Source organism: Ursus maritimus, unplaced genomic scaffold (assembly GCF_017311325.1).
Source record: "Ursus maritimus isolate PB19 unplaced genomic scaffold, ASM1731132v1 scaffold_27, whole genome shotgun sequence".
NCBI classification, from domain to species: domain Eukaryota; kingdom Metazoa; phylum Chordata; class Mammalia; order Carnivora; family Ursidae; genus Ursus; species Ursus maritimus.
The window spans coordinates 9,795,083-9,808,321 of record NW_024425230.1 but is presented as its reverse complement, the minus strand read 5'-3'; the positions used below and the strand labels follow the sequence as shown (position 1 = coordinate 9,808,321).

Below are 13,239 nucleotides of genomic sequence, written 5' to 3'. Positions count from 1 at the left end.
GTTGTTTGAGACACAGGAAGAATTATTAGATATACTTGCCTATGTGTAACTTTTTACCACAAAGACCATGAATATCTACAGCCTTCCTCTCTTGTTGAAGTGAACACATTTAGTGGATAGGAGACCTTTGGGTGGGACTTTCCTAAATTCATTCTTTCCCGGGGTAGGGACGAAATTTTTAAAAATGCATTTTAGTTTCTGTGATTCTAAGATCTTATCCTCCAAGAAATAACAGAAAGGAAGAAGTCATGTCAGAATTCACTTTTTTTTCTACCCAAAGCCCATCATGGACTCCTGTCTGCTCAGGCCACTGCCAACAGCAGAACGTAGACTGCTCACACAACGGACATTTCTTTCTCCCAGTTCTGGAGGCCGGAAGTCGAAGATCGAGGTGCTGGTGGATTCGGTGCCTGGTTGGGGCTCTCTGTCTGGTTTGTCCCAGGGTCGTCTTGCTGTGTCTTAACGTGGTAGAGAGAGCGATCATGGCTCGTGTCTCTTTTGATCAGGGCACTAATCCCATTCGTGGGGCTCTACTCTTACGTATTCATCAGCTCCCAGAGGCCCCACCCCCTAATATTTTCACACAGGGGATTAGGGCTTCATCATGAATTTTGGAAGGTACACATTCAGTCCCTGGCAGACTCCAATGTGGTATATACTTAAAATGCTTATTCCACCATCCACATTGAAACCCATGTCTTCAATTAGATGGAACACTTGGTGAGTAGTGACCACGTCTCATGCCTTCATCCCACAGGCATATGTGGATGAGTGGGTGCCAGTGGGGGTGGCCTGTGTGGGAAGCTGTCACAACTTCCAAGAGGGACCAGGGATCCTGCCTCTCTCTCCGCCCTGTCATGGACCTTTTTGGTTTATTTCCCCCATCAGTTCATGAGGTGGCATTCTGCACAAATGGAACCAGATTGGCTTCGGGATTCCCATTGGCTGCTGGAGTGGCAGGGGGCCGGTGCTGCGTCCTGCCGCCATCTTAGCACCAGCCTGAAGCCTCGTTGGACCACGGTCCCCGGATTGAGGGTGGGAAGGAGAAGGAACAGCGCCGCCCACAGCCTATTCCCACCCACTTGGTACTCTGTCCACCTCTATCCAGCACCTGCCCTCATTGTTGACAGCATGAAGAAAGGTGCTCAAAACCTCCCACTCTGCTTTTCCATTCTCGAGTGGCAATGGCCTCCCCCCAGCAGGAGACTGAAGACCACTGTGGGACATGAGCGCTTGTCCCACTCCACCCTCCCTACCTCACATGCTGAACCCAGAGAGAGCTGGGAGAGCACGGGGCCAAGGGCTGTGCCAACTCAAAAAGAAGCTCCAGACAGCAGCCACGTTTCTCCTGCCTGGAGTAGAGGCCAGAGGAGTCCGAGGCCCTGCCCTGCAGCCTCTCCAGGCTGGCCTCATTCCTGCTCATCTCCCTTCACTCCCTTACCCCTGCCTCCCTTGACCTCTGGACCATTTACCACCATTCACTACCTGCCTCTCTGTATGGGGCTCTTTCCCTCTGTTACCAATTTCACCATTATGTTTAGTGAGTGTCCATGTTGGGTGGCAAGCCTTGAGGGGATGGGGACAGCGTGTCTTGTTTACTGTTGCGTCCCCAGCTCTCATGGGCTGTTCTGCCACATTCGCTGAATGACTGCATGAGTAAAGAGAAGCTTCCTCGTGCCCCTCTCTAGGCTCCGAGGAATTCTGAGGCAGGCTTCGTCTTAAAAACACATACTAACCCCAGCACTTCCAAGGTTCCTCTCGTTAGCATTTTAGTCTCAATCCCTGTTATCTTCCTATGGGAAAGGGCTTTTTCCAGAATTTTATTGCTCCAAATCTGACTCCAGATCTATGCCAGGGGCTCTCTCCGTACAGATATCGTACACTATATCACGCACAGGAAGCTGTAAACTTTTGAAGAGAAGCCTTGCAGCCCCAGGAATGCTGACGGGTAAAAATTTTTGTTGGCAAGAAAAACCACTTGGGCGGTAAAAAAGAAAAATTCTTTATAGAAGCACCAGATCACCCTGGAGGGGATCCACTGTCAAATGTGGCCCACAGGAAGTTGGCCGTATCTCTGTTGCCTGTGGGAGCAAACAGCCTTGACAGTCTGTCGAATTCCATCTTCTTGTTGGAGGGGTTGAGACGGCCCCCTCGGTGTGAGCGCCCAGGCATGACCAAAGCTCTGTCTGGGGGTAGGAGGGGGGCTCAGTCCGCCGCGTTGGGCCGGGCCTTGCCCAGCGCAGCGTGCTGGGACGCGCCGGTGTAGAAGGCTGGTTTGGCTCTCGGGGCCTGCCTAGACTTCACGGCCACCTCTGGGGCCCTGCAAAGGAGCAGAAGGTGGGGTGAGCGTGGTGCCCCTCAGACCTCCGCACCGGTGCTGCGGTGAAGGGGGGCCTCGCAGTTGCTGAGCTCCAGGTCACCAAGGAGCCTGGGGAGGGAATATAAAGGAGAAGAGAACCCTGGCACAGGGTATTTTTTTTTTCCGCTTTCTAATTCCTTGTGACTGTTCTTACTGAGCTGAGAGAATCCGCCCTTGGCTGGCTCAGTGAGCAGAAAGCGAGCAGAGAGGTTGGGGCTGGAGGCCTTGCTGGCTCAAGGCTAAAGGGGCCCCTGGCTGAGGTGGGGGTCGGCCCTGAGACAGTGCCCCCTGCTGGCTGTCTCCTCGCCTTCTGTGCTTCCAGGACCTTTCCTTGGCAATCTGCCCACAGACTCTGGGCCACACAGGCTCTGCGAGATGCCGCAGAGCGTGGGGCTTCCCTCTGCTCCCTGGCTGAGAAAGACCTGGGGCCAGCCTTCAAGGCGGAGTCAGAGGGCTCTCAGCTCCCCCACCCGGCCGACAGGCACCCTGAGAGCGAAGAGAAGCCAAAGGCAGGCCTCCTGCAGGCCAAGCTAGAGCCCTGGGCCCTTGCCCTCCGGCAGGGGGACGACTGCAGGCGCTCGTGTGCAGGAGGGAGAATCCCAGTGTGTGTCTGACATTATCAAGAGCTCATCTCTTAGTGTCTGGGCGAGGGAGCTGTTCTACAGCAGGGTTTTCAAGGGAACCACGGGTCCTGCACAGTTGATGAGTTACGGTAAGTCAGTTTAGTAAAACTTTCCACGGAAAGTTCCCCAGAACCTTACAGAACCAGCTTCCTCTGAGATCGGAATACCAAAGGAAGCAGTGCAAGGGGGAGGCCAACTCACTTGGACAGAACGTCCACCGTCTGCTGGGTGGCCAGGGTCCTCTTGTCCTGTGGTCCGTACAAGAGGGTCTGGATCTGAAGACACTGCGGAACACCAAGCAGAAAACATGAGGCCACTGAGCGCATCTCGCCGGAAAACCAGGTCTCCCTAGAATGAAACGAAGACCATGCCTGACGGGACTGGCGCATGCTTGGGGTTTCTCAGGGACAGAGTGACCTTCAGTGTGGGTGCTCTGAGGGGTCCAGGGAACACATGTACAGTTGTCATACTGTTTTACAGAACTCCTTAGGACTAGCTGTAGGCAAACTACGTTTACAGTTGTTTTAGAAAATAAAGGCCAGAACATTGGTATTGACTGGGGATGGCCTCTCGTTTCCATTTTTTAATGAGTCTTATAATAGCCCAGAAAAGCTTTTTAATGGTTTTGCTTTTTGTTGTTGTTGTTATTGTTAAAAAATGCTTTATCTCGGGGCGCCTGGGTGGCACAGCGGTTAAGCGCCTGCCTTCGGCTCAGGGTGTGATCCCGGCGTTATGGGATCGAGTCCCACGTCAGGCTCCTCCGCTATGAGCCTGCTTCTTCCTCTCCCACTCCCCCTGCCTGTGTTCCCTCTCTCGCTGGCTGTCTCTATCTCTGTCAAATGAATAAATAAAATCTTTAAAAAAAAAATGCTTTATCTCATATGGGCTTTTTATATTCGTTACTACCCAGTAATTTCTCAGGAATTAATTTATTTAGGAGTTAACCGCTCAGCCGATGCCTTACCCAGGGCTCGCTTTGGCTTGATTTCTCCTGTCTACATGCCGAACTGCCATTTCGTTGCCTATTCCGGGCCAGGGCAAACTCAAGGAAAGGATAAAGATGAAAGCTGGGCCCCCAAATGGCCAAAACCCCAAAATGGTTTTCATCCAGAGATAGACAAATAGACCAATAGAACATGGCAGAGAGTCTAACACTTGAAAGATGACGGAAGTGACCCTGAAGGGTCCAGGGGGAGGAGCTGAATTTGTCAGTAAATGGAACTTTTAGATGAAAACATTGAAGGTTTATCTTTATCATCTCGAGGTAGGGAAGTATTTCTTAGACAAGATCCAGACAAACCGAAAGTAAAAGACTGATACGATTTAACTCTATTAAAATTCAAAACCTCTGTGCACCAAAATTCACCTTAAGCAAAGTACAAAGAGGGAGAGTACAAAGTACAATGAGGGGAAAATACTTGCACAATACCAAGAAGGGATTAGTATTAAGAACGTATAAAGAACTCCTCTAAGGTAATGAGAACAACAACCTACCAATAGAAAACAATCAAGAGACATAAACAGATTATTCGAAGAAGTTGAAAACTAAGTGGCTAATAAACACACCTAAGCTCACTAGTGATCAGAAATGCAAAGTAAAACTTCAAGGAGGTCGTCCCTTCACCTATTATATTGCAAAAGTTACAGTCTGATCATGATAATACCAAGCGTTGTCAAAGGTATGAAGCAGGAAGAACCCTTATATATTGACAGTGGGTGCTGAAATTGGTATGAGCACTTTTTAGGACAATGTGGCACCATTTAGTAATGGATAGGTATATTGTGACATGTGTGTACTGTATATGTACACTATCATAGATTTTTGATGTGCTTGTATGTATCCACATAGATGAATCTTGTGATTATAGACAGAAAAAAACAAATTGCAGATGGATGCATTATATATTATTACATATTACTATAATATATATTATATCTATCACTTATATGAAGATTAAGAAGCATGTAAAACAAGGCCGTAGTAAAATAATTAAGACAACATGGGAATGATATCAAATTCAGGACAGTCGTCGTCTGGAGGTGGGGTGGGAAAGGGAATAGTGGAGACTTCAACTGTACGGGTCATGGCTTATTGCTTCTATTGAATAGTGAGCTCAAAGTTGTTCTGTTACATTCTTCATGATTTCTGCATATCTGAAATACTTTATATTTTTAAAATTTTGAATTGGTTTTTCTACATGGTAACAGCTTGAGTCAAAAAGAGTGTGAGGGTTTGAGGACTTTGTACTGAAGACTGTTTATTCATTCTGATCTGCTAACCATTTTTAGGTCTTTGAGAAAATTAAAATGCAAGCAGCCAAAACGCTTTGTCTTCATAAGATGTGGAAAATATCAAAACCGTCTGAATGTTTGGTTCAGTCCGAGGAATTGAGAATGTGGTTCTGGAACTTGAGAATGGGGCTGTCTTCTGGAGGCAAGAAATATTATTAGACAAAGACATGACAGGGTTCTTTTTTAAAATAACAGATCCTCACTCTATTGGTTGAATTATATAAGAGCAGGAAGTTGTACCCTGGTTCTGTTATTCCATTTAGCATATGATCCAACCAAAATCCCACCCCCTCCATGCAACCAGCCCCAGCCATTCGGAATCTGCAGTGGGGCCGTGGCCAGGCCTGGCCTAGGCCACGTGCTGCTCATTCCACGGGTTTGAGCCAACACTGCCTTAATCCACAGATAAACTGTGAACTTGGGAAATTCAGGAACCTGAGAAAGTTCTGTACTGCTTCTGGGGACAGGTTTCTGACACCCACGACACTTGACAGAAACTCTTCCAGCCCCCCTCTCCTGCATGGCTCCCCGCTGTTGGAAGCCTGGGGGCGTCTCCACGCAGGGCCCGGCAGAGAAAGTGCTCAGGAAGGGACTGCAAGCAGGAAGCAAGCAGGCTTTCCCCTCACTCGTGCTTGGCAGTGAGCGGCCTCTGTCCAGGGCTAACACTTCTTCCCAGAACAGACTTCATTTTCTCCTACATGGCCAGAAATACCTTAACTCAGTGTAAAAGATCAGGTCTAATTTAAAACCCACCCGACTGCTCTGTTTACATATTTAAGGGCCTCCGATGCGGCTCATTTTGAGATGAGCTGATGTTGACATGCCTTGCTGCTGACTCGTTCACCGTGACATTAGAATTTTACTGACATTGTAACGACTATTTGAGACGGCCTGAGGTCTCAGTTTACCCTGCTTTAACAGGTGGCCTCCAAAATCCAAAAGTCAGGAGGAATTTCCATCCTACCCGTTTGGTAACCGAACTTTCTCCCTGGCCCCTCATTCCCTANAGACACACTAGTAGCTAAATATTCATAGATTCCCGGGAACAATGACATGGCAACTGACAGAGCTTATACAAATTCTCACTGGTTTCACTAACTACCTCCATTCCAGATCTTGTGTGCTGATCCTTTTTCCCTGGGGAAAATGTTTATAGAGAGAGTGGAGGTAGGAGAGAGGGTCACGATCAATACTCAAGCCCAAGAGAGGTGAGCCCCCCCTTCCCCATCCCTACTCCCTAGACCCCAGCAGTCTAGACTCTTCTCTTCCTGGCATTAATAGATTTTTATAAAGGCTACTACTTATCCTCATTAAGAAGATTTGCCCCAAATTCTAGCTGAAGTGAGAAGAGATGTAAAGGGATGCCAGCTAAGAGAGGGAAACGGGTCCTCAGCCCAGGGACGCCATACCAGGCACCACATCAGGAAAGAATCGTTCACCCATTATCTGGAATAGTCTCCAAGAGCTATGTTTTTAAAAGAGTGAAATAACCCCTCACTGGCCCTTACTAGAAAATGTTTACATAGCTGCGTATTTATCTAAGAAACGTAAATTGAATTTCTTAACGTTCTGCTCCTCTTAGCTAAATTTGTTTAAGCATTTTTGCGTGAAATAGGTATTTCGATTCTTTTGTTAAAAATATAGACATCGACGGAGACAAAGTCAATAAGTTGTTAATTGAACCTGCTGGGAGCCAGGCATTGTAAACATCTCTCTGAACTAAGTAAAGAACTCCCAAACCCTGGAAGTAGAACATTCGACACCATTAATAAAAACTGTTTTGTGTCCTCCACATTCTTCCAAGGCCAGCGCACTCCTATCTGAAATCAGTCCCTACCAGCTGTTTCTCATTTTTCTTTAAGTCAATAAAGAACCCTTACGTTTGCAGTGTCCAGATGAACTCTGGGGAGCCATGACATGGCTCTCATTCTCTTTGATTTTATCTGCAGGGCTTGGAAGAAGTCATTTGTGTTTCTATTATTCCTTCAACAGCAAACAAGAAGCTTTCCTCCCGCTGCAGGAGGACGAAAGGGGGGCTCCCTTCTACACTAGCTTGCAAGCTGTCCCCAGAAGGGCCACATTCCTGTTGCTTGTCTTTGTGCCCCGGGGCCCTGCCCAGGCCTTGACACCTGAGTGTGCGCCATATTTGCTAGATGAATGAATGAGGACACAAGTGGGCAAAGAGGTCACCTGAGGAGATTCTTCTATGGAGCCTGAAGACACGGTTGGACCAGAGCGCTCCAGGGATCCAGCAGCTGGCGAAACCTCCAGTACGGGAGCTTTGTTGTGGGTGCAGTGTCACAAACCTTCGCCCTCCAAATCCAGGCGAGTTCAGTAGTTGCCAGAGTGCTGTTGGCTACATGCTGCTTCTCTTAGTAGTCATCATGGCCGCCGGGGTCGTTAAGACACAACCTTAAGCATTTGATGTGGAATTTAAAAAAATTATCTTTAACATGACCGTTTGGAGAGCTAGGTTCCTAAGGGGCCCGGGAGACAAAGCAGCTGGGACAGGAGCCATCAGCTGGTGTCTTCGTAGCTCTGGTCCACCTCTGTGCCCCAGAGCTCAGGCCCTTCCCAATATGGTTGGAGGGGTGGCTTGGTGGGGGCCGCTCTGGCATGCAGGTTAGCCGACTTGGTCTACTCTGGCTTTAGAAAACCGCAACAGCTAAATACCCAAACTCACAAAAAAGTGTGTCTTCTGGTCTGGGCAGGAATCCCTCACCATCTGCAGTCAGGACTCAAGGCCATTCATTTATTTTCCTGGCAGTGCCTCTGCAGGACTGGACTGGGGCTGCTTTAGCCCTCCCTTCCCCCACCACCCTCCAGCCTTAAGTCCCAGGACTGCGCCATCCTTCCTATCAGGGAACGTCAGACAATGGAAGTGCTGATGGGACATCCTCCTTACTAATGGAGGCCGCCGGGCAGCAAGGCCGTCGCTGAAGAGCCAGCTGCAAGGCCACATGGCTCAGTACTGGAAACCCTACAGACGTTGTCACACCTGGTAAGGGTCCATGCCAAGCCTGACACAGAGTTTGTCTTTATATGAAATGAGAACAAAGCCAGAGAAAGGTACGTAAAAAAACGATCTCACACTCGAGATCTGAAATCTCTACTCCTCTTTACATGTTATCCGCTGCAACAGTAAGCCCGTGGCGGAGAATCACCCAGAAACTCATGCACTCTGCCTCTGTTTTCATGTCAGTTCTCAAGGCTGGTGTTAAGAGAAAAAGATATCAGAACCCAAAAATACGTGGAAGTGCGAAATGTCTTCAAGGTTTAGGAAAACACAAATATGCTTTCATTTACGAATTTTTACCAGGCAGGCAGAAGCGAGTTACTTAAATGACGGCCTTGGGAGACCTGAAAGGACAAACCAAAACACAATTCATCAGCTGGCATTTTCCTGCAGAAACGGGCACACGTGGGTGGGGCTCAGCTTTCCCGAGCCCTACCCAGGAACCAGCCTTGCCCTCACTGGGCCCGCATCTTCCTCCACGCCCACTCGTTCCTGTGGCAGATGTTTGCAGAGCCCCTGCCATATGCCCCCCTGCGTCCACCTCAGTGACAGAGCAGAGAGGGCAGCCTGAAGTCCTTTGTGAAGTAACATGTGAGTTAAGGCCTGCAAGATGGGCACCAGATCGGGGGGAAGGTGGTGGTGGGGGGCCCCAGGCAGGAGGACTGGAAAGTGTTTGAGGAAGCATACTGATTCCCCTCCTCTCTTTCTCTCTCTCTCTCTCTCTCTCTCTCACACACACACACACACACACACACACCCCTGCAGCTCCCTGACCTGTAGACCCCCTGATTCTGAGCCCCACCTGCTGCACGGGTGGGTAGGAAGCCTCCCAGAAGGACAGATAAAGTGGGACCAGGGACCCCAGGACAAGGGACACGGGAGATGAGGAAGAAAGAGGGCCCAGGGACTGCCACTTGCACAGCCGCCGAGAGCGGGCCCTGTCTGCAAAGTTCTCCCTGAGTGTCTGCTGAGCGCCTCACTCCTCACCTCCGAGCTGCCATGTGCGTGGCTTCTATACCCTTATCGACATCCCTTGACCCCCCACGACTTTGCTCCATCCCCTGGCCACTGTCTGGGAGCAAGCTACCATCATCTTTCTCCAGGACAACTGCAACACAAATATTTAGAGGACAAACACATCAGCCGGACTTGCTATTGGGGGGAATCCGGCTGCGTACCCACGTCAGTCAAGGCAGCTAGCTTTCTGTATAGAAGCCAGACTCGCCCATTTTGGAGCCAGACAGAGCAAGAGATCTGGACCCTCTTCAAGCCACGCCCTTTGGGCTGACTTTTCATGGCCTGTTTCCCTCCTGATGTAGAGCTCAGCCGTGCCGCCCAGGTTCTTCCTGAGCCAGCTGTGGTCACACCAGCCATCCCTTTTTTAAAATACATTTTTAAAATATTTTGTTTGTTTATTGTCAGAGACAGAGCGCACAAGCAGGGGGAGCAGCAGGCTTCCTGCTGAGCAAGGAGCCTGATGCAGGACTCGATCCCAGGACCCTGGGATCATGATATGAGTCAAAGGCAGACGCTTAACCCGCTGAGCCACCCAGGCGTCACCCACACCAGCCATTCCTGACCATCACTCTTTCCACTGGTTTAAGGTCATGCTGAATTTATGTGGGAGATTTTGCCTTTCCCTCCGTTGTTGGCCATCCACCCATAAACTCATGGTTGTCCCGCATCTAGTGAGGCTCTGACAAATTGCCAGTCTCGGGCCGGGGCGGTCTGTCCAGACCCACAGTTCTGTGCCCTCCAGACTCCGACACCAGTTCAGGAACTTCGGAGGCACTGAGCACTCAACAAGCAATGGTTCTAATAGTTGAGGAGTTTTCCGCAGCAAACGTAGCCTAGTGTGGGGCCGACTGTGTTTTCTAAGGGAGAGCAAAGGTGGAGGGGTGCTGTGCGGGGGCTGCCCTGCCCTCGTGGGGCCTCTTCCTGGCAGCTGGTGACGCCAGGGCAGCTTGTGGCCAGCAGGGCTGGAATTCGCATTCCCACCTAGCCTATAGCAGGCAAGGGAGGCTCCACCTTTCCCCCACAGAAGGTCAAAACTGGATGACCTTGATCCCTTTAACCACCCGCTCCCACGGTTACACTGTATCCACCAATTTACAAACAGCTTTGAGTAAGGAGCACTTGGAATGTCTTCAAGTGTGCTTCTGAACCGAAGAACAGGATTTTTTTTCTTTTTAAGAACAGGATTTTTTTTGATGAGAAATTCATGTCATGACCTTACTCTCTTTCAAAAAAGGATTGGAGGGGATCTGCTGCAGCCCGGAATGGGTTAGTCAGTGACCACTAGGAAAATCAGGATCAAGGACAAATAAGTAAGACCACACCTGAAAACAGTGTGGGCTGACACGGGGCTGTGTGGGGACTCCAAATTGCTCTGGACTTCCTGGTATCCAGGGCAACCAGGAAAACACCACACAGGCTAAAGGGAAAGCAAAACCCAGTAGTCCACTGATGGAATGACAGTGCATGAATTATGTATAAAAGACAGCTGTCGACCAGAAGGCTCTGGGTGCTTGGCCGGCTGGAGGAATGGCTGGTCTAGGGTCTTGATCCATAACCACATGAGACCCTTCCAGGGATGGCTTTCTCATCTACAGTCTATGAAGAAAAACTATTTTCCTCTGCCTTTCTTCAACCGATTCATCATAGTGGGCTTTGAATTTCTTGGAGAGAGGTCACATAATATCATGTTATTCTTTCATGGAAATGTTTTATGTTGGAAGCTGTGAAGCAGTCAGGCAGTGGACCGACCCCTGATGATGACAGTACTTCCTAGGGAGGCCAGATGAAGGGGGGAGGCCACCCTAACTTCACCCTGTCACTGGGTCCAGGATGAGTCCCGAGAAGCTACTGACCTGGGGAACAGTCTTCAGGAATGCTTTTTTGCAGCCTTTCACCTGGATGAAAATGTTGGCTGTGATACCCATCCTAGAATCAAACCAGGTCTCTATGTTACAAAAGCATGTGGAACTTCCGCTGTGGAAATTTCCATCTGGAGCCAACAGATTTCTCCCATTGCGCCCTGCAGGCAGATGCCTTTGAAAAACAGATCAATAATATGGTTTTCCCCTCAGTAATTTAATCCCACGGTCTGCTTTGTTTCTCGTGCCTTCCTGTTTTTTCGTGCCCACAGGACCATGCCTGGGCCATTCAGCACGGGAGGGCACACCTGGAAAAGCCCGTGTTCACTGGATTCCTGTTCCAAAGTTGGAAACTTGGGGGATACAGCTGTAGTTGTGCTAACAAAGAGAGAAACACTCGGCCGGTGGCTTTAGAAAGCCGCCCCCGGCTCCACAGAGCCCAGTGCTAAGTATGGCGACTGAGAAAGTCGGGCTCAGCAGCAGATGGACGTGCAGGGCGTGTTTCAAGTCCTGTGTGCGTGCCCCAGCGTTCACAGCGTGGCCAGCCCTGTCCTCAGATGGGCACACGTGGAGAGGTGGCAGTGAGGACGGTGTGGATCACAGCGCGCATGACCGACAGACATGCAGGTTTCAACCCTTTCTTCCCACATTCTGGCAAATGGCCCTACAGCTTTAAAATGTCAAAGCCATGGTGTTCGGGGCTGAGGGTTAATGAGGCCAAACTAGAGGGAAAAAATTTCACTAACTTCCACGGCAGCCTTTGGGAGTGATGAAACCTGACAGCTTCTGGAGGCTGAGATGATTTTAAGCCCCGTCGGTGGGTGTGGGGCCCAGAACAGTGATCTCGACCTTCCCCCAGAAGCTCAAATGCAGATCCTAGGGCCCCAGCGACCCCTGCCCCAGAGTCGGATTCAGAAGGTCACCCTCATGCCGGGCTTGAAGACCCTATGCTTGCTGAACCTACTTAAGAGGAATCTGCCCATATACAACTTACTTGTTTCCAGGCACCTCGGGCCCCTCACTGGTAAGACGGGGCTCCTAAGGCGTGACCTGCGGAGCTGTGAGGATTAGGAATGACGTACGAGCCGCCCTGGGCAGCAGCCAGCCTGGTCCAGAGCATGTGGTCGGTCGTGGTAACTTCTCCGCCCCACCGGGGACAGTGGGGACCTCATGAAGGTTCGTGTGGCCCCTGCTCAAGTTTCCTGGGCATCTGCTACTATTTGCCAGCTTCCCCCATTCCTGGGGTCCCTCCCCGGCCCAGAGTTGAGTGGCGAGGCTGAACCCTCAGAAGAGGAATCACAGTGGAGTCTCCCAAGGGCAGGCAGTGACTCAGCCAGGAAAACCTTGCCCTCTCCTCCTCCTTCTGCTGCTCTGTGGCACCCTGGACCCCACTGGATCCTGCCGCTTTCTAAAGCAACCTCACTTCCCTCCCCCTTCCATCCCTGGGACAATGTGGGGGGAGGGAAGGCTGGGTGTTGCTGTTACCGCCATATCACAGAGGAGAAACCTGCAGCCTTGCCTTGATTCTTGGCCCATTCCAGTCCATTCTCAACACTGTCCTCATATGATTTTTTTTTTTTTTTAATCCAAAGTACAGATAGAGACCTGTGGTGCCCTGCTTAACATTCCCTTCATGGCTCCCAGCTGCTGAGAGCAACATTCAGAAAACATTTTCTGCAAAGGGCCACACGGTAAATACTGTGGGCTTCGCAGGCCAAGAGACAAACATCGAGGCTTACTGTGTAGGCATGTACGTAACAAGAGGGAGAGCAAACTTCCTCGAGTTTGTTTTATTAAGGAAATTACGAGTAGGTATTTTTGTCTTCTAGTTTTACTCAGGAGAAGAATGGGTTTCTTTTTTGGTGCAGGTAAGATTTCCCTTAGTGGGGGCTCAGTTAATGTTCCTTATACTCCAATCAATTTATGATCACCTGTAAAATGATGACGTTTTATGACTATCTGTAAAAACCATTTTTAACTTGGCTTATATCCTTAACTATAATGAACTAAACACAGGCAGTGAACTGGCCATTGTTTGGGACTCCTGCTTAAAGGATCAAGTCTCAGCCCCTT

The 13,239-nt window shown here is 49.7% G+C and overlaps 1 protein-coding gene across 3 annotated transcripts in view; it reads right to left on the bottom strand.

The window, feature by feature from the left end:
* Positions 1 to 1,983: 1,983 nt before the first annotated feature.
* The window catches only part of TTC23 (tetratricopeptide repeat domain 23), a 93,473-nt gene continuing 82,217 nt past the window's right edge, over positions 1,984 to 13,239 (bottom strand). For 2 of the 3 annotated variants that reach the window (XM_008687596.2, XM_008687597.2), the window contains exons 10-11: positions 3,184 to 3,266; positions 1,984 to 2,320 (exon numbers count right to left, since the gene is read on the bottom strand). In XM_008687596.2, the coding sequence (XP_008685818.1) occupies positions 2,206 to 2,320; positions 3,184 to 3,266 (198 nt within the window). In that variant the 3' untranslated portion in view covers positions 1,984 to 2,205. Of the gene's footprint in view, positions 2,321 to 3,183; positions 3,267 to 7,464; positions 7,687 to 13,239 lie in introns of those variants that run through there. The other variant, XR_567649.2, reaches the window with a different exon arrangement.